Source organism: Zea mays, chromosome 7, assembly GCF_902167145.1.
Source record: "Zea mays cultivar B73 chromosome 7, Zm-B73-REFERENCE-NAM-5.0, whole genome shotgun sequence".
In the NCBI taxonomy this organism is placed as follows: Eukaryota; Viridiplantae; Streptophyta; class Magnoliopsida; order Poales; family Poaceae; genus Zea; species Zea mays.
This window is the reverse complement of record NC_050102.1, coordinates 163,422,561-163,448,764: the sequence shown is the minus strand read 5'-3', so window position 1 is coordinate 163,448,764 and position 26,204 is coordinate 163,422,561. Positions and strand designations below refer to the sequence as shown.

Genomic DNA, 26,204 nt, shown 5'->3' with positions numbered 1-26,204 from the left:
GATTTGCCTCTATTTCTATTTATTTTTGAACTAAAAATAATTAAAGTCTCAAACAAATTGTTATGAAACATTTGGATCGTAATCCATTACGACCACTAAGCACAACCCATCAGATGTCATGTACGCTATAACTCTTGACCAAGATATAACTACATCTTGTGGAATTATTTCACTATAACTACAGTCCCCAAAATAATATTCCAATATTCATGCATCTCTAATTTCATGTTTGGGTCATTTAAATTTGTCTTATAAGGCTATCTTCATCAATGGTTTATCCCACCATCTATTTCAACTCCTTTCTGTCTACCGTATATTTATTTGCACGTTCATTTATGCACACCGGCGATAACAGACTAATAAGACTGTCGTTCTGTTCATTCTTTTTGGAAGTAGCATTGGTGTACGTGTACGCTACAATAAATCTGGTTTCCTCATGTATCTTGTAACTTCACGAGGTAACTAAATTCTTCTACACACGGAGACATTTGCCGGTAGTTCAGCAAGTTTTAGAACCTTAATAAAGAATAATCGTATTATTCTATTCAGTTTAAACTCGGATTTCCATCCACCTCTGACACCAAATGTAAGCATCTGCCTACTTATCTAGATATCTTATTCAGTTAAAACTTTCAGATTTCCATCTAACCCTAACAACAAATGTGAGCTTCTGACCTGCTTATGTAGATATTCTATTTTTTATATCTATTCTAACAGGCCAGTTTATATACCCATTCACATGGTTGATGGCTAGAGTAAATCGTAAATAAGGAGAAATACGCTACAAAAGATAAGCTTTGGCGCCGCATATATAATTACCAGTGGCCACAATTAAGGATGGCTTGGCTGAGCCTAGAGCTGTCGTTTATCTCCTGATAAGACTACCATCCAACATTGGGCACAGCCTAATAAACTTTCTACGAGTCTCAACCTCTTGCTAGTATCCCGCATAGAGATTACATCAACAAGGCCAGATATTCAAATGCGCTGTGACTAAATTGATAAATTAAACCAATTATCTCACTAGAAATGAACAGAATCGTTCTATTGGATTCTGGAATCTGGATAGTGTCAAAACTGAAAATCCAAAGATTGGACGCGTGTCTACAGAATCAGAGATAAGCATACATAACCATGAAACTATCTCGAAGACTATATAACTGAGACCATTTTCCAACAAAGGGATTTCACTGATTAAGTGTAATAGCCGGAACAAAAATGATGCTCTTTTTATCGGTCACCTGTCTTTGAGTTTTTGAATGCACCAAGGTTTCTCTTGAGAGACTTAACAGCAGACAAAATTTGCAGCTTCTCTGTGGCTGAACCATCAGGTTTCTGACCATCATTGTTAGTAACAGCATCGTCAGGTGGTACTGTACCTCCCAGAGACGAACCCTCCAGCGGAGGTTCTCTGCTTGATTTGCCCCCATGTACCCCTGGCTTCCCAGCTTGCTTTCGCATGAAGGCGGCACTCCTATCATATAAAATAACATTCGAAACGTTCCAGCACGAGTGAACACCAAACCAGAAATATTAAGCAAGTCTCACGGCGTATCATAACAAGGTAAAATGTATGCAGCACGTACCTCTTGTACTGGGGATCAGTTGGATCCAATGCGAACAAGTGGGAAGTAAACATTGCTGAGAACCTCTCATCCTTGCTAAGGTCAATGTCAGGAAGTTTGTCATCAGCAGATTCCTCTTTGCCCTTCTTGCCCTTTTTACGCTTCAAGTTATAACCCTTTGCACCATTGGCAGTATCCTGGTCACCAGCAACCAAGAGCTCCAACTCATCTTTGGTTGCTTCTTGTTCCAAATGCTCATCTGTGGTCCCATCATTTCCTTTCCTCTTTGCTTCGCCTTTTGCCTTTGCCTTGTGTTTCTTGCTTTTGCTCGGCTTAGGTTCTTCATCAGACTGTTCATCTGCAAAGAAATCATCATCATTCTCAGGCTCATCATCGCTGATGTAGTGGTTATCATCATCTTCGTCCTTTAGTCCCCTCTTCCTACCCTTCCTTTTCTCTTTCATTTTCTCTTGGTGCTTCTCCCAGATGGTCTTCTCCTCATTGTTCTTTCTCTCTAGGATCCGTTTACTAAGATCCTCAAGCTCCGTGTTGAATGTAATCTCCATATCCTGGTCATCAGTTTGCTCCTCATCAGATTTGTCTCCTTGCAGCAGAAGAGCCAACCTCTCCTCTTTTGTTAGCTTCCGTTTGGATCCCCCATTTGGCAGAGATTCATCCTCAGAATCGTCTACACCTTCATTATCTGACGCGCTGTCATCACTTGCTAAATACATGTTAAGCTCATCTAGCTGCGTCAGAAAAATAGAAGTCACTAAAGTTGCATATAAGAGTAAAAGAAACAAATGATTGCAAGGACAAATTGGAACATAAAAAAACTAACCTGATCATCATTGAACTTTCGCCTCAAGACTTTCTTACGTTCAGGTTCATCATCATCCCAGGTGAGCTTAACTCTGCTATGTTGCAAAGCACGAGTCTCAAAATCAGGTTCCTTGTAACTCGGAGGTGCCTGAAATCGTTCAAGTTATTTACAAAACAGAAGCTTCATTTAGCACGACTAGAACCTTGTACATTCTTAGAAACCAAAAAGTAAGAAAAGAAATGAAAAGGGGGAATATAAGTATCAGTAACTTTTCAAAAAAAAAACACTTGGCACTATGCTTACTATTCCAATATTTCGTCACTGCTCAACCAATACTACTACGAAGAATTGGTTATGAAGTGCATGCATATCAGCAAAGGAAGGTACCTCTGTAGCGGCGTCTCGAGCAGGATGTTTGAACTCCCTAGAGTCAGGAATGAACTGCAAATCAAACACATTTGCTGTTTTCAAGAACTCAGTCCCATCAAGAGTCATGTACAGGTGATTTGCTGTTGCGCTGGAATCACACACCACAACTGCATAGTAATACCTGCAGCAGGATAAATTAAAGCATGAGAGCAAAAAAAATGTAACCCTTGGATACTAACATGTTAAAATGGAACAAATAAAAAAACAACTGACAAAATAATATGACACCATGACAGCAAGGCTAAATATGTTAAGGAGGCTCCACCTTAACTAATCTATTACACACTTTTGTTGCTATCAGTTTGGAGATGCCAAATTTATATCATTTACCAGTCATGACACATGAAAAACAAATAACAATAAAAATCTACCATCAAAGAATTTCACTCCAATTCAATATTAACCTCAATCTGTTTAGCTCGTAAGCACGCAGTTTGTTATTCTCTTTATCAGAGTCAACTTCCTCTTCTTCTTCATCAACATCATCATCAGTGCTCTCTTCATCATCATCCGTGTCATCCTCATCTTCATCACTGTCTTTTTTATCAACATTGGCATTGACCAGAGCAGCTGGGCCCTGTGTTGACTCAATTTCCATGCACTTCAGTCCAAATTCTGATGGATAGATTGAGACCGACAAAACTCGCCCACCCTTTGGGAGGCAAGAAGTCATCACCATATACAGGTCAACTGCCTGTTGAAATAGGGATGAAAAGGCAATAATAGTCACTGCATCATCAGCTCATTGCACTCAAATTAACCCATTAAAAATTGCAAGGAAGAACTTAAAAATACACACATAAATGGTAAGGGGCTGTTCAGGTCTTCACTGTTTTAGCAACAGATGATTTTCAATAAATTAGATTTGGATTTGGTATCATTCTATCAATCATACATAGTGACGGCTTATTATCTCAATTAGCCATTCTGCACAGCCAGTAGGTAAAAATCCTGTTGGATTGTCTCCATCCTGATCCTAAGAATAATCTTAACTACATAGAACCACACAAAATAGTGGCCCAACCTTCAAATTTTATGAAGGGAGTTATGTTGGCTGCCTGCACTAGAATTTAGGACTAGGAGTCTAGGACATCTGAAGTTAAGATGCTTGCATTGATCTAGGTTCCATTATGGTTTTGGCTATCATGTATATACGAGCAATAGCTGATCAGCTAACGCATAAATAGATCAAGGAACTCAGTGATTCACCGTCAACATTTACTTTACTTTTAATCCTTAATATTCCTTTTTTTTTGCAGGGACTCATGAATTTATCATTTGGAATCAACATAGAAGATACATGTTAGATTCACAGTTATATTTCAAGTTGTTGATAACGCCAGTTAATTCTTAAATGCATGTAAAATACGATAGCCTTTTAACATAGCTGATATTTGTTTAGGCACAGCAGTTCACTTCTCAGGATGAAGTAATTATTGCACTAGCACACACCTTAATATGATCCCAGTCCATATTAACAACAGCAAGCCTGTGAGTTTCCTTGTCAATCATAGGTGTATCATCATGCCTTCCCATTAAGTAATGAGCAATGTCACTGCCAACAGAGCACTATTGGAAAAATAAAAAACAAGAATTAGCCATAAAAAATTGGCATGTTGTAGCATAGCATATTATGTTCTTCCAGGCAAAGAACTATATAGAACTTTAAAAAATATCCTCTAAGCATCAGAAAATTGGAAGTAACAAGACTGGTAAAAACAAAATAATAAAACATGCAATAGGATAGAGCATAGAAACACAGGAAACTGAATTTGCAATAAAAATATTGTATCAACAAAATTCTGAAAATATTACCCCTATTCCCACCCCCACCCAAAAAAAAACAAAGGAAAATTTGATTTTTGTGGCTCCACATGTGCACCATAGTACGAGTAGATTTTCACACTTACAGAAGATGAGGTGCATTATGAAGAATAGAAGCACTCCCAATGTTTTCCTGGGTGCAGGCTTCAGCAGTTGTTTGGTTGTGTAAGTCTATAATCGCAAGCATATATCTTGGACAATTACAGATATAAGCATACTACTTCACTTAAAACAGGGATTGAAGCAATGTTACTGAGATGTCCATAATCAAGTGTGCTATGTTGAAATGCAATACAGAAATACATATATCTATATGACTCAGTCCAGAATTGAGCCGTGAGTCCTGAGGTCTGCATGAAAAATAGATCCTAGAGACTAGAATACAATAACTTGCGCTGCAATAAAACTAGCGCATTAGTCCACGTGAGATAAAATTAAGAAACTAATAGTTAAACATAACCAATCGGGCTATTGTAAACAGGAAGGTCTCCAATGCTCATTGTTCTCAAGAATCTAAAGTATATTATCAACAGTTGAAAACAAGGGCATGAAGCCAGTATGACCGTGCTGGTTTAAGATAGGTGCAATAGTTGGCGCAAGAGCTAAAGAGCATAGACCTTGCACTAACATAGGACGACAGAAAATGGAAGAAAGCTGCAAAACTTATAGAAAGTAACTCCCGGCCTCGGCCAGAGCAAATCAAGCTGAATGTAAGCTAAATCATCAAAAGGACTGGAAGAAAAGCGTCACCTCTTCGTCGTCGTCATCCAAATCTTCATCTTCGTCGTCATCGCTGCTAGAGCTCTCTTCTTCCTCCTGTTCCTCTAGTTCCTCTTCATCTTCCTCCTCTTCTTGAACAAGCACTGGTTTCTCCTTCTTCCCCTTTTCCTTCCCCTTCCCATCATCCTCCAAGTCCTCTTGGTTGAGATAGTAATGCAGCATGGGGTTCTCGCGTTTCTTGCGGCGCCTCCCGCGCTTGTCCACGGGCGCCGCCGACGAGGCGAACCTCGGGTCCGTCATCATGCTGCTGAACCTCGAGTCCAGCGCCACCTTGGATTCCTTCCTCCGCATCGGCCGGAACCGCGGGTCAGTCCGCGCCGCCGCGAACCGCTCGTCCTCCATCGCACGCCTCATCTTCTCGTCCCTCCCCACGGCCGCCTCGGCTTCCTCTCCCTTTCCCTCGGACTTGCGCTCCTTCTTGGACTTCTGGCCGTCCCGCTTCTCCTCGCGCCCGTCCTTGTGCTTACGCTTCTTGCGCTCGGCGGCGTCGGGTATCGGGGCGTCCTCTGCGGCGGCGCGCGCCTTATTTGTTTTCTTGTGCTTCTTCTCTTCTATATCGATCTTGGATTTCCTGGCCTTCTTGTGGCGTGCGGTCTCGTCGGTGCTGGCCGGCGGCGCCATGACGGCTGGCTGCTACAAAGCCGAGGGCGCGGCGCCGGGGGAGGGATGCTCACCTCGAGGGCTGGTACAACTCAAGGAAGATCACCCTCTCCCTTAAGCGATCCTTTTGGGCCAGGCCCGGCCGCAAAGATTGCCTTTGAGCCAACCGAGCCAGCCCATGGACCTTCTGCAAGTTGGGGCCCGCTAGTTTATGAGCCGCATCTACTCGTTGGTGCGATTTCCACTCGACTCACACCCGGCCGCACGGCACTCAGCACCAATTCGCTGGAGGAGAGGAGGAACCGTACGCGCCTCATTACGCCCATCCACGTGCTCGCCTCTCCCCATCGGCCCATCGCATAATTTTCCTCGGCGGCGTCGCCATCTCACCGGCGGCGGGCCTGCGGCCGGCAACCGGAGGCGATGGCGAGCTCGTCTGTGGCGGCGGACATGGAGCTGGACCGCCCCAACCTGGAGGACTACCTCCCGCCCGACTCGCTCCCGCAGGAGGCGCCCAGGAATCTCCATCTGTAATTGCCCTAGGCCTGTCGATCCTCAATTTTCCGTTCCTTAACCCTAGTGCTTCGGTTTTACGAGACTTATGAGGTTTTCTGCGCTTTTCTTCTGATGTGCAGGCGCGATCTGCTTGACATCTCGCCGGTGCTAACCGAGGCAGCGGGTGCCATAGTCGATGTGAGTGTTTCAGATTTTTAATCTTCTGCTGATGATGGTGTATTTTGAGTTAGGAGTTTACATCCTGGGCTTGTGGCAGAGGATAGGCTTATGATCTGTCAAGTTTAACTAGTTAGGAGAGCTGTTACGATATAAGCTGAAAAAGGGGTAAAGAACTTGGTGCCATGGAGCTCATGGAGGAGTTCATCACTTCATCGACCACAGGGATGGGGAAGGGGAACTTGTCTTTGGATGTCTTCTCATTTAGAGCGCGGTAGTCAATGCAGAACCTCGAGGAACCCTCCACCTTCTTGACTAGCAGCACCAGTGCCGAGAACGGAGAAGTGCTTGGCCAAATGATGTTCTGCTCTAGCATGGCGGTGCATTGTCGCTTGAGCCCGTCCTACGACTGCAGGTAGCGGTAAGGGCAGACGGACACCAGCGCGGTACCCTGCAGCAGGTGGATCCGATGATCGTAGGGCTGCACATGTGGCAGCTCGCGGGGTGTGACGACTTCGAAGGTCTGAGTAGCTTTGTTGGATGATTAACTACTTTTAGGCCATATGGTGGGCCATAGTCATTAGCTGTCATTAGCTGTCATTAGCTGTCATAGTGGCTTATAAGCCGTGTCTGTAACAGAATCAGGGGACTAGAGAAATAACAGAAGGAAAAACAGAATCACACCTTGCGTCAGTTTCTATTTCCCCACCGTGATTCCCTTCCGGTTCTTCTGCTGTCTCACGTCTCGGCGTTTGGGGTGCGCCGGTGGCCAAGGGTCAGTACAATTGGTATCAGATTCAGTTTTCTTTGGCCGCGCTTCTTCTTCTCACGTGCTTCTCCAACGTCGACTTGTTGTGCGCTGCGTCGACTGTGGACTGATCGTCATCACGGCTCCACCACCGCGTCCATCGGTCCAGACCTCATTTGTGCTGGAGGCGATGGCGGCTGCTGAGAAGGCTGGAGCAGTGAAGTGGGATCAAGTGTTGAGCACCCTGGATACAATCGTGCAGAGGATCGAATCGGTGGAGCGCGCTCAACAGCAGTTGGCGGGACAACAGTCGTTGGCGAATTCGGTGGCTGAGCAAGCGGCGCGCGCTCGTGATGAGATGGCACGCCAGATTGCCGAGACAGGCAAGCGGGTGGCTTCGTTGACATTGGAGCAGATGGCGGCTGGCATGGAACAGTTTGGGGATGGATCTCCTGCGTCGCCTTCGACTTCACCTGTGTTTGCTTCTGATCTGAGGCGTGATGTTCCTCCTGGGGGACATCGTGCTCCACACGATCGTGGTGGTCATCGTCGTCGGCATGGGGAGCGCGGTGGCCGTCATGAACCGGATGGGCATCAGGAATTTGGCGAGGCACCTCCTCCGTTCATGAAGTTTTCCTTTCCCAAGTTTGGTGGTGAATCTCCTTCGATTTGGCTGGACAAGTGCCATGATTATTTTCAGATGTATCAGGTATCCCGCTCTATCTGGGTAATGGCTGCTTCCATGCATATGGAAGGGAAGGCAGCCAAGTGGCTTCAGGTCTTTAAACTTCATCATGCTTTGGGGAATTGGGAGCACTTTTCTTCTGCTGTGTTGGATCAATTTGGATTGTATGAATATCCTAAAGCTATGGATGATCTGTTGAATTTGAGACAGACTGGCTCTCTTGAGGAATATGTTTCAGTATTTGATGATTTGCGTTACAGTACTGCTGTCCATAATCCTCAGCTGGATGAGATTTTCTTTGTCGCTCAGTTTGTTAAAGGCTTGAAGCGCGAGATTCAAGGTCCTGTGCGTTGTCAAGTACCAACTACGGTGAATCGTGCTGTTCTGTTGGCCACCTTACAGCAGGATGTTTTGGACAAGAGTCGGCCTAAGTTTCAGTCCACTGTTGGGGGGAAAAGAGGTATTCCAGGGCTACCGCCTGACTCTCAGGAAGGTGTGGGGTTGTCCAAGGAACGACAATTGCGGGATTATCGCCGGGCTCATGGTTTATGTTTTACTTGTGGTGACAAGTTTGATGCTGGACATGCTGCTAAATGTGGAAAACGAGTACCGGCGGTGCTTAATGTTTTGACTGTGGATGACATGGCTTTGGAATTATCAGATGAAGTTTTACAACAGTTGGATCAGGAGGATCACTCTGTGGTGGACTTGTGCAGTTTGTCGGTTCATGCAGTTTCTGGGACTGAAGGAGTGGATAGCATTCGCTTGCGTGCTTTGGTTAAAAACCAGGTGTTTCTATTGTTGGTCGATTCAGGCAGTTCAGCAACTTTCATCAATTCCACGTTTGTCCAACAAGCAGGGTTGTTTCCTCAACCTGTTTCCACTATTCGAGTCAAGACTGCTAGTGGGCAAGAACTGGTGAGCACTACTATGGTGAAGGCAGTTGAGTGGTGATGTGGTGGACACACTTTCACCACTGACATGAGGGTATTGGATTTGGGGCCTTATGATGCTATTTTAGGGTGTGATTGGTTGAAACAAAACAGTCCCATTACTTGTAATTGGAATCAAAAGTCTCTGGGATTTTCTTATCAAGGCTCCTGGGTGCAGTTGCAAGGTCTGTTACCTACGGTCCAGCAGACGGTGACTGAATTGTCGGTGGTCCAGTTGAGCAAGTGGTTTTCTGGCAATGAGGTGTGGGCTTTGGCTTTGTTGGATTTCTATCCGGATGGCACCTCTTCTTCTCAGTCTGCTGCTACCAGTCTAGCAGTTCATAATCTTCTTCTTCAGTATAAGGATGTTTTTGATGATCCTAAAACTTTACCACCAGCGAGAGTATTCGATCATGCCATTCCCCTCATTCCTGGTGCTGTTCCAGTGAATTCAAGACCTTATCGTTATTCTCCATTTCATAAGACTGAAATAGAACGTCAGGTGGAAGAATTGCTGACAGCCGGTTTGATTGAACCTAGTGTCAGTCCATTTGCCTCTCCGGTGTTGCTTGTGCAGAAAAAGGATGGGTCATGGCGTTTCTGTGTGGATTATCGCAAGCTTAATGAGCTTACAGTGAAGAATCGATTTCCTATGCCAGTGGTGGATGAAATCTTAGATGAATTGCATGGCACCAAATATTTTACAAGTCTGGACTTGAGGGCGGGTTATCATCAAGTTCGCATGAAGGAGGGCGAGGAATTTAAAACAGCTTTTAAAACACACAGTGGTCATTTTCAGTTTAAAGTAATGCCATTTGGATTGACCAATGCCCCTGCCACTTTTCAGTGCGCAATGAATTCTATTTTGACTCCTTTTCTGCGTAAATTTGCCTTGGTTTTTATTGATGATATACTCATCTACAGCCCTACCTTCGACTTGCATTTGCAACATTTGCAACTGGTGTTAGACACCCTCAGGCAACATCAGTTTTATTTGAAGCAGTCTAAGTGCCAGTTTGCACAGCAGAAACTCATGTATCTGGGCCATATTATTTCTGTGGAAGGAGTCTCTACCGATCCTAGCAAGACTGAAGTCATGTTAAAGTGGCCTACTCCTTCTACTGTGACTGAACTTCGAGCTTTTTTGGGACTTACTGGTTATTATCGACGTTTTGTTAAACATTATGGTCTCATTGCCAAGCCTTTGACTACTTTGTTGAAGAAGAAACAATTCCTTTGGAGTGAGGCTGCGACTGTGGCTTTTACTGCTCTGAAACAGGCCATGGCCAGTACCCCTGTCCTTGCATTGCCTAATTTCGCTGAAGTTTTTACAGTTGAGACTGATGCTAGTGATGTTGGGTTGGGTGCAGTGCTTATGCAAAAAGGACAGCCTCTAGCATACTTGAGCAAGGCTTTATCTGAGAAGAACAAACATTTGTCCATCTATGACAAAGAGTTTCTGGCCTTGATTATGGAGTAGAAAGATGGAGATCTTATTTGCAGTACCAAGAGTTTGTTATTCTTACTGATCATCAAAGTTTGTGTTATCTGGAAAGTCAGCAACTACAATCTGATCTCCAGAGGAAGGCTATGTCTAAACTCATGGGTTTGCAGTTCAGAATTGTATATCGAAAAGGAAGGGAGAACTTAGCTGCTGATGCATTATCCAGGATGGGATCTGTCCTGTCTTTGCAGACTGTGTCTGAAGTTCAACCAATGTGGTTGCAAGAAATCCTTAATTCTTATATGACAGACCCGGTGGCCCAACAACTTTTGGCTCAGTTGGCTGTCAGTAGTCCTAATGAAGAAGGTTTTTCCATACACCAAGGTCTGATAAAAAAAGGGAATCAGCTTTGGGTGGGTCACAATTCAGCTCTCAGGACCAAACTTATTTCTGTTTTACATGATAGTGCTTTGGGAGGTCATTCTGGTATCATGGCTACATATCAAAGGGTGAAGAAAGCATTTTATTGGCAAGGTCTTAAGAGGGATGTGGAGGACTTTGTGAAACAGTGCTGCATTTGTCAGAAAGCCAAATCTGAGCATGTCCACCCTGCTGGTCTTCTTCAACCTTTACCTATTCCCACTGGTATTTGGCAAGATATCTCTATGGATTTTATAGAAGGGTTACCTAAATCGGATGGCTATTCTGTTATTTTAGTGGTGGTGGATAGGCTATCCAAGTATGCCCATTTTTTCCCTCTCAAGCACCCATTTACAGCTGGTCAAGTGGCTCAAGTTGTGTTTGACAACATCTGCAAGTTACATGGATTGCCTAAATCGATTGTCTCAGATCGCGATAAAGTGTTCACTAGCACTTTCTGGAAGCAGTTGTTTACGCTGATGCAGACCAAGCTCTTATTGTCTACTGCCTACCACCCACAGAGTGATGGTCAAACTGAACGTGTCAATCAATGTCTTGAGATGTATCTCAGATGTGCTACTCATGATTCTCCTACTAAGTGGAAGCTGTGGTTACCTTTGGCTGAATTTTGGTACAATACTACATATCACACCTCTCTGGGTTGCTCTCCTTTTAAAGTCGTCTATGGCTATGATCCCCCTGTGGCTGCTGCTCCTAGTCTTTTGTTACCTGAATCTGGTGGGAATGGGGTTGTGCCTGCGATTGATATGGCTGTCCAGGATCTGCTGTTGTCTCGCGAACGACATCTGGAATTGCTTAAGGTGCAGTTGGCTCGAGCCCAGAATCGTATGAAACAGAAGGCTGATCGTTCCCGTACTGAGAGGGAGTTTCAAGTTGGTGAATTGGTGCTGCTTAAACTGCAGCCATATGTGCAACATTCTGTGGTTTTTCGTTCCTGTCCAAAGCTGGCTTTTCGTTACTTTGGGCCTTATAAGGTGTTGCAGCGTATTGGGCAGGTGGCTTACAAGTTGGATTTACCCCCGGATTCTAAGATCCATCCTGTCTTTCATGTGTCTCAGCTCAAGAGTTTCACCCCAAATCATTGTCCAGTGTTTTCTGAGTTGCCCACTACTCTGTCTTTAGATCAGGGCGTTCTGAAACCAGTTCGTATTTTGGATCGTCGTTTGGTCCGTAAAGGGAATCAGGCTGTTCCTCAAGTGCAGATCCAGTGGACTAACAAGAAGGATGAAGCTACTTCCTGGGAGGATTGGAATGTGCTTATTCAGCTCTTTCCTGAATTAAGTACTTGGGGTCAAGTACCAACTGAAGAGGGGGCGAGTGTGACGACTTCGAAGGTCTGAGTAGCTTTGTTGGATGATTAACTACTTTTAGGCCATATGGTGGGCCATAGTCATTAGCTGTCATTAGCTGTCATAGTGGCTTATAAGCCGTGTCTGTAACAGAATCAGGGGACTAGAGAAATAACAGAAGGAAAAACAGAATCACACCTTGCGTCAGTTTCTATTTCCCCACCGTGATTCCCTTCCGGTTCTTCTGCTGTCTCACGTCTCGGCGTTTGGGGTGCGCCGGTGGCCAAGGGTCAGTACACGGGGCTTGTCGAAGATCGTGCTGTAATGCTGGAGTAGGCGATCCAGCAGCGGCTACTGGTGGTCACTGGCGACGGAGTGGAGTGCCGATGGTGTGTTGTCGTGAGGGGAACCTACACCCTTCTAGAGGACGCGGCAGTCACCTCTCTAGAATGCCATGCGGAGAGCCTCAAAGTCCTATAGGATGGGTCCCAAGGTTTGGAGGTAATCGATGCCGAGGACGAGGTTGAACCCACCCATGTCGATGTCGAAGCAATTGATGGTGAACTCCTCCTAACCGATGTGCATGGCCATATTGCATGCCACACCTCACAGGAAATGTGGTCACCATTTTCCACCATGACCTGGATGTTGGTGTTGTTTGTCGTCGTTAGTCCAATGCGGCTCATGACCCCGACATTGATGAAGTTGTGGGTTGACCCGGTGTCCAGGAGGGCAAGGAGCCGATCACCATGGATGTAGGCGTAGAGGTGCTTGGTGTCCTTGATGCGTATGCCGGCGAATGTATGGAGGGAGACGACTAAGGCATCAGGCCCATCATCAAGGGCCACCTCGACGCCTGGGTCCTCAGGTGCCTCATCAAGTCGGTAGTCTGACACTGGTGGCCCTGCATGTATGGTTCGTCGTAGTTGTAACACAACCCTCGATGACGGTGCTTGGTCATCTCGGCCGGTATGAGCCGGCGTGTGGCGAAACCAGCGCGAGGGAGCAGGTAGGGCCACCATTGGTGGTGCAGCCAGCAGAGGCACGGTCGTGACCACAATAGTTGCACGTTGTGGGGCTGGTAGCACTAATGGTGGACGCTGGGGAGGTCGGGACACCCATGGCACTAGGGCCGGCATGGTGGCCACAGCTTGTTGCTTGTAGGCCCACGCTAGGTGCATGGTTGTCTGTAGGTACTAGGGTTCTCAAAGCTCGATGTCGACCTGAATGTGCTCCGGAGGACCCCCGATGAAGAGGTCGGCCTTTTGGATTGACAGAAGATTCGACATGTGGCACACCGACGCATTGAAGCGCTCCTGGTAGTCCTAGACCATGGCGTAGAAGGGAGCCTCGCCAGTTCGACGAGACGATTGCTACGGCTACGGATGGTTAGGCCGAACCTCAGATGGCAAAGACCCTTGAATCGCTCCCACGATGGCACTCATCTTGCTCCAAGGCATAGTAGTATAACCATGTTTGGACCGCTCCCATGAGGTAGTAGGAAGCGAGCTAGAACTGAGGCAAGTGTGCACTGCCCATGGAAGAACTGCTCACAATGGTTGAGCCAGTTCAGGGTGTCCTCCTTTTCGTCGTAGATGGAGAAATTGAGCTTGCTGAAGCGGGGAGCCGGGGAACGGCCAAATCGGCGGGTACACGGTCAGTGTCTACAGTGTAGGGCACACTTGCAGATGAGAAAGGCAGCCCTTGTGGAAATGTGGGTTGCGGGGATGGTGGAGGGACGGGGAGGAGGGTGGCGGGTGGCACTGTGAACAGGGTGGCATAGTGGTGGTGGTGAAGGATGGGAATGTCGTCACCCTGTGCCCTGCACCTCGTGGAGGACTTGGCTCCCACGCAAACTAGAGGAGGAATCCTTGTAGATATGGACTCTCATTTCCTAACAAACGAATCATATTTCTTAAACCAACTCTATTTTAGCTCCTAAGCAATCTCTATTTTAACTCCCTCCTAAACTCAACTTATGTGCTAAAGTACCTTGCTACAGAAGTATAGTGTGGGTACTGTTCACCACCGGTTCAGGCTTGGGACACCTTATGGTTTCAGTTCCCGGAGCCTCTTCGTGCCATGGGACGCCTCTTGCCCTGGCCCCCATGGCACTCCACACATCAACTCCTGGCTCCTGCACGCATAGAAGATACCGGTCATAACACTTGACATTTGAGGTGTGAAAATTCGGGTTGTCTTTGTTTACAAAGAGGTTATCATTACATAAAATATTCCATATCTTCATTATTTTATTTCTTCTGTGCCACTGTTTCTTTGACTTAAATTGCCGAATGAAATAAACAGTATACCATTTGTCATTCTGAGTCTTCCTTATTTGTTTCACAATGTCGTTATTTTATCAACTGCATTTTACACATATTCAGGATTCATTCACGCGCTGCTTTAAGTCGAATTCTCCAGAACCATGGAACTGGAACATATATTTGTTCCCTTTATGGTGCTTCGGTGTAGTAATTCGATATGGATTACTCTTCCCACTGAGGTACTTGAACTTTAAGATATTCCTAATTCCTATTTTTTTTTTCCTGGGTAATTTTTATTATTCAACTGATTAGACTGCTCAGTTCTCAGACTCCAGATTGTAAACCCACTCTTTATTTAGCACTTGTGTTGTTCTGCAGTTGTTTTTTAATTATCAGCATAGGTTAGGAAGTGCAGCCAACATAACTAGCAAAACTTTTGGAGGGGAGGCCCTATTCAGTTTATACAATACTAAATATGTAATTGGGTCTATTTAGTTATCTTTGTCTTTTAAGAGAACAATGTAAAAATGACATGATTTACACTTGCTTTCATAGATCAGATTGAAAAATTAATATCAAACCATTTCATCATAAGTCACCTCTCTGATTACACAGTCCACATCTTTTTCAGTTGCTTCAGTAGAAGCTTTTGTTTCTGGAAACTTGATTCACTTATAAAATTTTGCAAATAAGCATGTCAATTAAATTCATTTTCTGTTGGGCCCCATTTGTTTCCTTTCATTTTGAGGAATTGGAATCTAACTAATGGAGTAGGCTATTTTTTTAGAATGTGACATTCCGTAACTTTCCAAAGTTTATATATAAGTCTATCTCAAATTTATGGGGTGAGAGATGGAAATTGATTCTATAGATTTGCATGCTACTTTTCTAATGTACAACTTATTGCACACTCTTCTACTTGTTTCTCTATAGCATAAGTCTAGTGTATAACTATCTCTATCATATGATTTAGGATAATATACAAATATATTACATATACAAATATATTAACTTAATTAGTTTGTGTCTAAATTATGATTATTAGAATGGAATTCAATTCCAACAAAACAAACGGGGCCTTAGTGTTTCACCTTCCTCTGTTTCTTTTGTCAAACATTAAATCCCTCTAGCTGATTTTTTTAACTATCAAATCAGGTCCTTAACGCTTGCAATAGGATGGTTAGCATTTTTTGCTGCCTTTTTCCCCGTGCATTTCCTATTGAAAGGTCAAGACAAGTTGAGAAATAAAATTGAGGTAAGTTATTTTGATCCGTTATATTTATGTTAGCTTCCATAATATCACTCTATCACTGCTCATCCATCATTCCTCAGGGTACTTCTGAGATGATGCTATTGGAGTAATAACTTTCTATTGATATTTCTGGCCTTGAGTGATGGCTTTAAACAATTAAACTATTGAATTATAGGGATTAACATCATGTACCTAGTGTATCATCAAGTTTTTTCAATTTCATCAGTTCAGTTCATAATAGAGTTTCCATGAGGCAGCAACTACCTGCATCATGAAAATCGCTTATGACCATCTATGCTATGGTTGTCCTCTAAGTCATCTTATTAAGCCTAGCAAGTGCTTAAAGGATGGTCATTTAAAGATTTTGGAAGTGCCTTCTTTTTACAGTATTTCTCTTGATTAATATTTTGGTTTGCTTAGATTTGACTGCAAAAGAGTAGCACTAGGAGGATTGAACAGTTTTTCCATCTTGTTTTTTAACAGCGCAGCCGACATTCCATACCCCCAAAGTTTTTATTAGCCAGTTCCATTTGACTTCATTTATATTGTATTCTTGGTCTCTTAGTTACATTTTTTTTCAATCTTCATGTAGAGGTTTTTATACTGTGTATTCTTGGTCTCTTAATTACATTATTTTGTTCCAATCTTTATGTAGAGGAAGTTGGTTGAAATGATGTGCAGTGTTTTTGTTGCTTCATGGACTGGAGTGATCAAGTACCATGGACCACGCCCAAGCACACGACCTCATCAGGTTACCTTTTATTTGTTCTGGTAACTCATGTTTAGATTTGTGTATATGTAAGAACCTTAGAGGCAGGTGCTAATTGTTCATGCTTTTGAACTGTAAAACATAATAGAGTGTTGGAACTTGATTTTTTTTCTATTATAAAAAAGTTGACATTTTGCATTAACATTTAGACTGCTTGTAGGTCCAATGAAATTGACAAATTGTGTTAATGGAATCATTAATAAGACCATGTTCTTATCTAAGCACTGTAGCTTCCTTAAATGTTAGTGCGTTGCTGATAACTGCCCTTTGCAACTCCATTCCAATGCATTAGGTATTTGTTGCAAACCATACATCAATGATAGATTTCATTATTCTGGAGCAAATGACAGCATTTGCTGTCATCATGCAGAAGCATCCTGGATGGGTTGGTAGGTCTCCAGTTCTTCAGAAACTTCTCTGCTGATTTAAGTTTCAAATGTTTTATTTATTATTTCTCTATTTCCCATTTATTTGCAGGATTTATTCAGAAGACTATCTTGGAAAGTGTGGGTTGCATCTGGTTTAACCGTAATGATCTCCGGGATCGTGAAGTTACGGCACGGAAGTAAGTTGTCTTTGAATGACAAACCCATTTATTATGTAGTTCATTTTGTTCAGAGAATTACTTTGTCAGGTTGCGTGATCATGTTCAACATCCAGACAAAAACCCTCTCTTGATTTTCCCAGAAGGAACTTGTGTTAACAACCAGTATACGGTCATGTTCAAGAAGGTGAACCCTACCTTCATTTACTCTGTCATTTGTGTGTGCGTTGGAGGGTATTCTTATATTTGCTTCTCTACCTCGGTCTTCCTAGTAGCCAAACAGTAATTTAATGCCAGAAACTAGAAGTTAGTCACAGCATGGCATTAAATTGCATAGTTGCTCACTTGCTGTTGTTTACTATGACAATGTTTTTTTATTTGGTGTGTTTTGTAGGGTGCCTTTGAGCTTGGGTGTGCTGTCTGTCCAATAGCTATCAAATACAATAAAATATTTGTTGATGCCTTTTGGAACAGTAAGAAGTAAGGAATACAAATGACGAAACAAATTTATGTCATCCACACTTTTCTTTGGTTAACATGATTACCTCACATGAAATGTTTTAGGCAATCTTTTACGATGCACTTGGTCCGGTTGATGACATCATGGGCTGTTGTGTGTGATGTTTGGTACTTGGAGCCTCAATATCTGAGGGAGGGAGAGACTGCAATTGCGTTTGCTGAGAGGTAACATATATTTTTAATTCATTTTATTTTCCAAGAAAGGCTGATAGTACCATGTCTCTTTGGAGAGACCATAATATATTATTTCTTGTATGATTAATTGCTTCGAACAGAGTAAGGGACATGATAGCAGCTAGAGCTGGTCTTAAGAAGGTCCCGTGGGATGGCTATCTGAAACACAACCGCCCTAGTCCCAAACACACCGAAGAGAAGTGAGTTTGCTCCCTCATTCCTTCCCCCATTTCCCGAGTTGTGTAGTTCCAAAGTTTCTAAAGTGGTTTCCAATCTTCAGGCAACGCATATTCGCCGAATCTGTCTTGAGGAGACTAGAGGAGAAATGAAGAGACATCAAACACTACAAGCGCATTTGGTTAGTGGTTTACCGTTCAGCTACCTTGTAATTCGGTTGGCTCCCCGAAAAAAAAAAGTCCGGGACACGTCAAGTGCCCAGCTCAGTTTTGTTGTAAATTTATTAGAAATTTGACAGAATTGGTAGTGTGAACTTACCAAGAAAGGAAGAATAGCCGCATGTGTTGTGGCTGTTCATTCTATGATTGGTTAGGAATTGACACTTGAAACACGGTACTCTATTCAGAGGCTGTGTCCGTATTTATGAATCGACGATGTAATGGTTTTAATTCATGTGATTATTGATTCAATAATATGAGTAGATTACATCCTCTGTACCTTCTTGAGATTTAAAACATTGGATTTGAAGAGGTTGCCACATTTTGAAAAAAAAAACTCTTGAATTGACATGCTTGTGTTACAAATAATTGCACTACAACAATCGCAAACATCAGCCGAATGCAGGGAAAAAACACTAAATACAACATGACCTTGAAACAAAGTGGATCAGCGAGGCCGAGACAAGAAGCAGCAGCGAGATCGAGCTAGAAGTAGAGTGTGCACTGGGAGTCCTTGTCCTGCGGACGGAGCGTGCCGTCCCCTTGCATAGTGAGGTCGCACTCCACCTTCATGTGGTGACGCTTGGTGTCCCACAGCTTGACCTGGAACTGCACCTTGGAGGTGAGCACCAGCCGCATCCCGACGCCCCCCGCCGACACCTCGCCGGCGAACCGCCCCCACGACGGGTCCGTCGGGACGGGGCCCGTGGCGGTGAGGGTCCCCTGAACGGGCGTGTCGCCCTCGGGCATCTGGTAGAAGGGGTTCATGACGGGCCCCGTGGCGACGAGCTGGTCGTCGTAGAACACCGACGCGATGATCACGTCGTAGTACATGCCGATCTTCTGGTTGGGGTTGTGCTCGTTGACGGTGAAGCGGACCGGCAGGTTGGCCAGGCCGGACTGCCGGTTGGCGTTGGCGACGGGGATGGAGAAGTCGGCGAGGTAGAACTTGGGCCGGTGCGGACGGAGGCTCAACCACAGCACGAACAGGATGACGCCGATGATGAGGATCAGCGTGAGCAGCACCGCGCACAGGAAGTTGACGCACCGCGTCATCGGGCTCTGCGGGTGGTACAGCGACTGCCCGTAGCGCCGCATTGTTACTGCTAGGCTGGCTAGCTAGTGTTGCTGCTGCGTGTCTTGTGTCGTCTTGCTTGCACACCATGATGGAGATACATCCACGTCTTATATACAGCTGCAGGCCCGGTTTGTTGTGCACGCATGCAAGGCAGTAATATTCGTTGCCTTGAGCAAAGGCGAGAGCATTTTTTTTATATATATATGAAAAAAAGCAGCAAAGGCGAGAACGTGTCCTGCAGAGGAGCTTATCTGGGTTTTGATTCCTAGCAGAGTAGCAGGGAGTTGGACTGTGCTGGAAAGTGAAAACAGAAGGTGTCTAAATTCTATCTGAGGTGATTCTCAGCATGTGTATATAGGTCGGATGTGCAAGTCTTGGTCTTATAAAGAGTCTTTTTAGTTTCTCCACTCTATCCTCCCGTATTGATTCTCAACATGTGTATATAGGTTGTAACTGAAGCTGTGGGGGTGTAAAGGCAGTATTATTCTCACATTTTGATGTTCTTTATTAATTTAGTAATCCACTGTTAGGTTCCTTGCTTCAAGTTTTTGCTCGTCCCACCTATACTCTCAGTGTGGCAGCGGGTGTTGGAGATAATAGCAATTTAGAGATGAAAAAATTAATTTTGATAATAATAATATAATAATAAAAAATACGAGAAGCAACACTATTTTAATATATGTATAACTCACTAAGAGTTTATATACTAGCCCTAGTGACATAATAAATATACGCACAAACATCCAGAGCGGGCCCACATGGGGTCTAGGTGGGCCACGTCACACCTAAGCCAGCCCACAAAAACCTGCCCCCATTCAATCTTCAGTAGTGCGTGCGTACGACCTGCATCCGTGCCCTAGCCGGCTCCGCCTAGCACCTGCACCGTGAGGATGAGTAAGAATTTCCAGATGTTAATTTTTATTCACCTATTCACCCCCTCTAGATGACATCCATATCCGGGAGGATTATTCACGACCCAAAACACGCCCATAGCGTTATGGCTCTCGCCTGCCATTTATTGAAATCCACACCAGTGAATTTATCCGGTTTTATCACATTAGAGTACTTACCCATCATTTAATGTCTATCAATCATATCTAGTGCTAGTGACAGCAAGTATTCACGTATGTCGTGTGCCCGCTCCCATTGCCCGGTGAGGCGAGCGAGCACACGCGTAGGTTCTTTTTTTCTCATCTCCTCAATGATTTCAACCAAGTGTAAGTTGACATCACTCCACCTAAAATAATAAAGTGGTACTAAAGTTCACACCATGTACTATGCATGTGTGAATGGATCTTTGTGATTTATAGAAATTATTATTTAGGCCAAGCCCAAATTCTCTGACAGCGGGCAAGTATTATGCTCGGATTCCTTAGAAACAACTACAGCTTACTGTAGCGGTATACGTATACCCTTCGTGTCAGCGCTTTACTTGACAGTAAATGCTCGGTCGAGATGCATTTACTGGACAGGAGACTAGGTAAACTCCACATGTAAATACTCAAACGAATTTGCATGATTATTCGACCATTAATATTAGAGGTCGTTTGGATCCCTGCATTTTAAAAGAATTCACATTTATTTAATTAAGTATATTATTTGATTTGGAATTCGATATTCCACTACTATCTAAAGTTTTGATATAAACCTATCTCAAATTTATAAGATGAGGGGTGAAAATTGATTTTATGCGCCACTGGTCTATGTTTCTACTCAGCAACTTTTAACACGCTCTTTGACGCAGTCCTCTACAGTATAAATATAACATATAAATATCTCTCCCATATGGCCAACCATAATATACAAATATATTTTGTATAAAACCATATTAGTTAATTGATCTATGTCCAAATTACGATTATTAGAATGAAATTCAATTCTAAAAATCCAAATAGGGTCTTATATTAAAAGAGTCCTTAAAATCCTCCAAATTCTTGAGTTTTTTTTCAAATGTTTTCCACTCCAAATATGCATATATCGTACATGTTTTCAAATAAAAAAGTCATTGGTGGTTATAGATTTTATTAGGGATTTTATTAGAGCTGAAAACGATCGGAAAAAGGCTTCATCACTTTTACTTTCAAGTTATTTTGTTAAAAATGAAAACGATATGATATTGTCGGAAACGAAAATGGCATCGATATTTCGATAATGTCATCGATAACAAAAATATATGATCGAAAGTGCATGATCGAAAATTATCAAAACGATTATGTTAAAACGATAAACATATCAAACCATAGAACATAACAATAGCCATATAAGTATATGACCTCACTATCTCGTACAACAATATGTACAAACCAATTAGAAAATTGATTTTATTTTGAATAGTCTGACCACTTTAATAGATTTTGAGAGATGCACTACTTTTGACCATCTCTGTAAATCCAGTTTGGAAGATGGATATTGTTAGGGGTCTTCTTCTCCACCGAAGGTCCACAAGGCAAAAACACCTTCGACAAGACAGTACAAAGGCAGGCGCGACATGAAGATATAAGCCGAAGATGGCTTCACAAAACAACCAAGCTCTAGCACTTTCAACCACGAAGTTGGTGCTCCCAATCACAGGCGGCTCAAGTTCTGAACCAGCCAACAAGAAGCAGAAGAAAAAAGCGCAGAGAAGGGTACAGCATGTTGGGGTGCAAGGACCCTTCATCAAGTCCAAGTGGTCTCATATTTCAATTACCTTCTCTTAGGAAGACCTTCAGTTCAAGGATTATCCTCACAACGATGCAATGGTCATATCTTGTATTATCAAAGGATTTTGGCCACAATGTCCTGGTGGACACAGGCAGTGCAGCGGATATCATCTTTGCAAAGACTTTCAGGCAGATGCAAGAGCCAGAGGATAAGATACATGATGCAACACACCCTCTTTGTGGCTTCGGAGGAAGATAGATTGTGGCACTTGGCAAGATAACAATGCCAGTTACCTTCGGATATGTTCACAACACAAGAATAGAACATGTTGTCTTTGACATTGTTGATATGGAGTATCCATACAATGCAATCATTGGTTGAGGGACGCTTAATGCCTTCGAAGCAATACTTCATCCAACATATCTTTGCATGAAGATACCTTCGGAACAAGGGCCCATTGTTGTACATGGGAGTCAAGAAGCTGCCAGGAGGGCTGAAGGGAGTTGGTCAGATCCAAAGGCTATTCATAATATAGATGAAGCCTAAGCTTATCACCAATATAAGCATAAAAGAGAGAAGGCTGCTTCAGCAGATCAGCCGAAGCCTATGCTTTTATGTGAAGACATAGCAGAGCAAAAAGTATTGCTGGGATCTCAGCTATCTGATGAATAGGAAAAGACTTTGCTAAGATTCTTGTTCAACAACAAAGATGTCTTTGCTTGGACAACTAATGATCTATGTGGTATCAATAGAGATGTTATTGAGCATTCACTCACTGTGGACCCGTCCTTCAGACCAAGAAAGCAGAGGCTTCAGAAAATGTCCGATGATAAATCCGAAGGTGCACGAAATGAAGTGAAGAGACTTCTAAGTGCCGACGTTATCAGAGAAGTAACATACCCAGAGTGGCTTGCCAACACTGTTATGATAAAGAAAGCTAATGGAAAATGGAGAATGTGCATTGATTTCACAGATCTCAACAAGGCATGTCTAAAGGATGAATTCCCACTACCAAGAATATATTCCCTTGTAGATGCAGGAGCTTCTTTAGAACTCATAAGTTTATTGGACTGCTACTCGGGTTATCATCAAATCTGGATGAAGAAGGAGGATGAGCCAAAGACAAGCTTCATAACTCCTAGTAGTACCTATTGTTACCTTCAGATGCCTGACAGGCTCAAGAATGCTGGAGGAAGCTTCAGCAGAATGACTGCCAAGGTTCTTCACTCCCAAATTGGCAGGAATGTGCTCACATATGTCGATGACATCATAGTGAAAAGCACAAAGCAAGAAAATCATGTTGATGATTTGCAAGAGACGTTTGCCAATTTTAGACAAGCTGGTGTCAAGTTAAATCCAGAAAAATGTGTCTTCGGAGTGAAGAAGGGCAAGTTTCTTGGTTGTCTGGTATCAACAAAAGGTATCTGAAAGGGAAATAGGGTCAAACCTTTTCCTAAATGATTTTGGTGGTTGAATTGCCCAACACAAATATTGGACTAACTAGTTTGCTCTAGATTATATGTTCTACAGGTGCCAAAGGTTCAGCACAAACCAATAAAAAGATTAAAGTTAGGGTTCAAAAGAAAGGAGCAAAAGAAACCGAAGTGAACCCTGGTCTGGCGCACCGGACTGTCCGGTGTGCCACCGGACAGTGTCCGGTGTACCAGGGTGGATCGACTTCAAACTCTTCACCTTTGGGTTTCTGAGGCCGCGCTCCGCTATAATTCATCGGACTGTTCGGTGTGCCAGCGGAGCAATGGCTCGCCAGCGCAACGGTCGACTGACTAGTGAACAGTGCACAGACAGTTCGCGCAGAGTCAGAGCTCCAACAGTCGAAACTGTCAGAACCCTAACGGTTGGGTGATGTGGCTGGCGCACCGGACTGTCCGGTGCGCCCATTGACAGTAGCCCTCCCCAACGGCTGTTTTGGTGGTTGGGGCTATAAATACTCTCCAACCACCACCATTCAAGGCATCCAAGTTTTTTAGCATAGTGCATTCAATACAAGAGCTCTAGACTTCAGTCCAAGACACAAACAAGAGATCAAATCCTCTCCCAAGTCCAAAATCACTCCAAACACTTAGTGACTAGTGAGAGAGAGATTTTCGTGTTCATTTGAGTTCTTGTCACTTGGGTCGCTTTTCTTGTTCCCCATTCTTGTTCTCAAGACATTTGTAATCAAAGCAAGAGACACCAATTGTGTGGTGGTCCTTGCGGGGTCTAAGTGACCCATTTGATTGAGGAGAAAAGCTCACTCGGTCTAGGTGACCGTTTGAGAGAGGGAAAGGGTTGAAAGAGACCCGGTCTTTGTGACCACCTCAACGGGGAGTAGGTTTGCAAGAACCGAACCTCGGTAAAACAAATCATCGTGTCATCCGCTTCATTTGCTTGTGATTTGTTTTCGCCCTCTCTTTCAGACTCGGTTTTATTTCTAACGCTAACCCCCGGCTTGTAGTTGTGCTTAAAGTTTATAAATTTCAGATTTTCCTATTCACCCCCCCCTCTAGGCGACTTTCAGCGTCGAAGCTAATCCAAGCAAGATCGAAGCTATCCTTCGGATGGAGCCACCAAATTCAAAGAAGGGGGCTCAACGGTTGGCAGGAAGGTTGGCATCGTTAAACAGATTCATTTCAAGATCAGCAGAGAGGAATCTACCTTTCTTTAAGATACTGAAATCAGCCAAAGTCTTCCAATGGGGTCCAACTCAGCAGAAAGCCTTCGAAGAGCTGAAGCATGATTTGAAAGATCTGACAACTCTAACCCCGTCTTCATCGGGAGCTCCGTTACTTCTATATGTGGCTGCTTCCCATGCTGCGGTTAGTGCAGCACTTGTACAAGAGAAAAAAGAGGGCTAGGTAAAAAAGAAAGCACCAGTATACTTCATTTTTGAAGTACTCTATCCTTCAAAGAAAAATTACATAGAGTTGGAGAAGGTACTGTATGCTGTATTGATGGCCTCCAGGAAGCTTCGGCATTACTTTCAAGCATATCACATAATAGTGCCTTTAGCGCAACCACTAAAGGACATAATGAGGAACAGAGAAGCTACATGAAGGATCGGAAAATGGGCCGTGGAACTTAACAAATTCACCATTAATTACGTGCACAAATCCTCAATTCAATCTCAGGCGTTAGCAGACTTCATTGCTGATTGGACGACAGTGGCTCAGGATGAAGAAGCAACAAAAGATGCCGAAATATTTGTTTTCGCCCTCTCTTTCGGACTTGATTTTATTTCTAACGCTAACCCCGGCTTGTAGTTGTGCTTAAAATTTATAAATTTCAGATTTGCCTTGTAACACCCGGTTTTAAAGGACAAAGCCGGGTGCATCTCATACATGCGCCAAGAAGACAACATATATAATAACAGAGTGTATAGAGATAAATGTCATAAAACATCAGAGTATTTATTACATAGCGGAAGACTTATCACAAAATAAAAGTGTAAACATAAAACGAACTAAGGATCGTCGGCGCCAATGTCGACTGGGAAACACCACCTAGATCAGATCGAACTCCTCAGTGTTAGGCAGCTCCTCCTGAACCACCTGATCTTCTCCTGTGGGGGGGGGGTGTGAGACAGCAAGGGTGAGCTCACATATGATCATAGCTCAACAAGTTGTGGGGAACCAGTGGACATAAACTCACAAAGGTGTGAGTTCATGTAATGTGTAAGGCTAATCAAAGATAGGGGTTAAAGCTGAGCATTGCTTTTAAGTAGTTGGTCAAAATTTTATTAGCAATTACTAAGTGTAAGTAAATACCAAACCATAAGTAAAGTAATAGAACAAAATTAATAATAAACCCATGCAATGCAAATGACAAAATTGAATTTAAGTTCCATAATTTAAACATCAGAGAGTCCTGAGCTGCTCATGACCGTGAGCTCGGCTAGTATACCAGTTTTACACTCTGCAGAGGTTGTACCCTTTACCCACAAGTCATGTTACCCATCTGCCAAGGGGTCATGAATCCCATACACCTCTACCTAGGAAGCGCGGCAGGGCAACACTACGAGGCCTTTACAAAGTTCCACTAGCTTCCGAAAACCCGCTACAGTTTATGGGAAGATCCAGTACAGGGTTCCTGGCTGACCGCCATCGCAGCAAAATCAACCAGGGACCTCCCCGCACTGACCTCTCCCCTACTGCCCTTGCCCCTTTCGGGTAAGGTAGTCTTCCACTAGCTTTCCTAGTTAATCAGCCAAGGGCGTCCCATTAAACCCTTGTGGTGGCACGTGGTTCTCAAGTTAAGCTCTATGTTCCAATTAACATTAATGATAACAACATGAACATAAACAGAATAACAACAAGAATTGGAACATAGAGGTG

At 43.6% G+C, this 26,204-nt stretch overlaps 3 protein-coding genes and 1 long non-coding RNA gene across 4 annotated transcripts; 2 read left to right on the top strand and 2 right to left on the bottom strand.

Annotated features, from left to right (window-relative positions):
• Nucleotides 1-1,018: 1,018 nt before the first annotated feature.
• On the bottom strand, nucleotides 1,019-6,063 carry LOC100278378 (Pre-rRNA-processing protein esf1). Its single transcript, NM_001361333.1, has 7 exons — nucleotides 5,392-6,063; nucleotides 4,270-4,386; nucleotides 3,222-3,511; nucleotides 2,776-2,938; nucleotides 2,407-2,535; nucleotides 1,587-2,314; nucleotides 1,019-1,474 (listed from the first exon to the last, which is right to left on the bottom strand). The coding sequence occupies exons 1-7, from the start codon at nucleotides 6,040-6,042 to the stop codon at nucleotides 1,231-1,233; spliced, it is 2,322 nt and encodes a 773-aa protein (NP_001348262.1). The 5' UTR covers nucleotides 6,043-6,063; the 3' UTR covers nucleotides 1,019-1,230.
• A 304-nt stretch (nucleotides 6,064-6,367) lies between these two features.
• Nucleotides 6,368-18,414, top strand: LOC100382209 (glycerol-3-phosphate acyltransferase 9). The gene is made up of 12 exons (NM_001174967.1): nucleotides 6,368-6,551; nucleotides 6,657-6,714; nucleotides 14,620-14,738; nucleotides 15,655-15,754; nucleotides 16,407-16,502; nucleotides 16,813-16,909; nucleotides 16,998-17,085; nucleotides 17,155-17,251; nucleotides 17,459-17,544; nucleotides 17,629-17,748; nucleotides 17,859-17,957; nucleotides 18,038-18,414. Exons 1-12 carry the CDS (start codon nucleotides 6,445-6,447, stop codon nucleotides 18,084-18,086), a joined length of 1,116 nt encoding a protein of 371 aa, NP_001168438.1. The 5' UTR covers nucleotides 6,368-6,444; the 3' UTR covers nucleotides 18,087-18,414.
• On the top strand, nucleotides 6,721-12,446 carry LOC118472991 (uncharacterized). Its single transcript, XR_004851573.1, has 2 exons — nucleotides 6,721-7,214; nucleotides 12,278-12,446. It is a non-coding gene; the product is annotated as an uncharacterized lncRNA (long non-coding RNA).
• On the bottom strand, nucleotides 18,372-19,325 carry LOC103633250 (NDR1/HIN1-like protein 26). Its single transcript, XM_008654947.3, has one exon. It carries the CDS (start codon nucleotides 19,248-19,250, stop codon nucleotides 18,639-18,641), a length of 612 nt encoding a protein of 203 aa, XP_008653169.1. The 5' UTR covers nucleotides 19,251-19,325; the 3' UTR covers nucleotides 18,372-18,638.
• Nucleotides 19,326-26,204: the final 6,879 nt, after the last annotated feature.

Excerpts from the sequence above, each read along its gene's own strand:
- LOC103633250 (XM_008654947.3), bottom strand. The coding sequence starts at position 19,250 with ATGCGGCGCTACGGGCAGTCGCTGTACCACCCGCAGAGCCCGATGACG.
- LOC100278378 (NM_001361333.1), bottom strand. The coding sequence starts at position 6,042 with ATGGCGCCGCCGGCCAGCACCGACGAGACCGCACGCCACAAGAAGGCC. Across the intron at positions 3,512-4,269 it reads TGGACTGGGATCATATTAAG|GCAGTTGACCTGTATATGGT; the intron begins GTGTGTGCTAGT and ends CTATTTCAACAG. Across the intron at positions 2,939-3,221 it reads TACGAGCTAAACAGATTGAG|GTATTACTATGCAGTTGTGG; the intron begins GTTAATATTGAA and ends ATCCTGCTGCAG.
- LOC100382209 (NM_001174967.1), top strand. The coding sequence starts at position 6,445 with ATGGCGAGCTCGTCTGTGGCGGCGGACATGGAGCTGGACCGCCCCAAC. Across the intron at positions 16,503-16,812 it reads CAAGCACACGACCTCATCAG|GTATTTGTTGCAAACCATAC; the intron begins GTTACCTTTTAT and ends CCAATGCATTAG. Across the intron at positions 16,910-16,997 it reads GAAGCATCCTGGATGGGTTG|GATTTATTCAGAAGACTATC; the intron begins GTAGGTCTCCAG and ends ATTTATTTGCAG.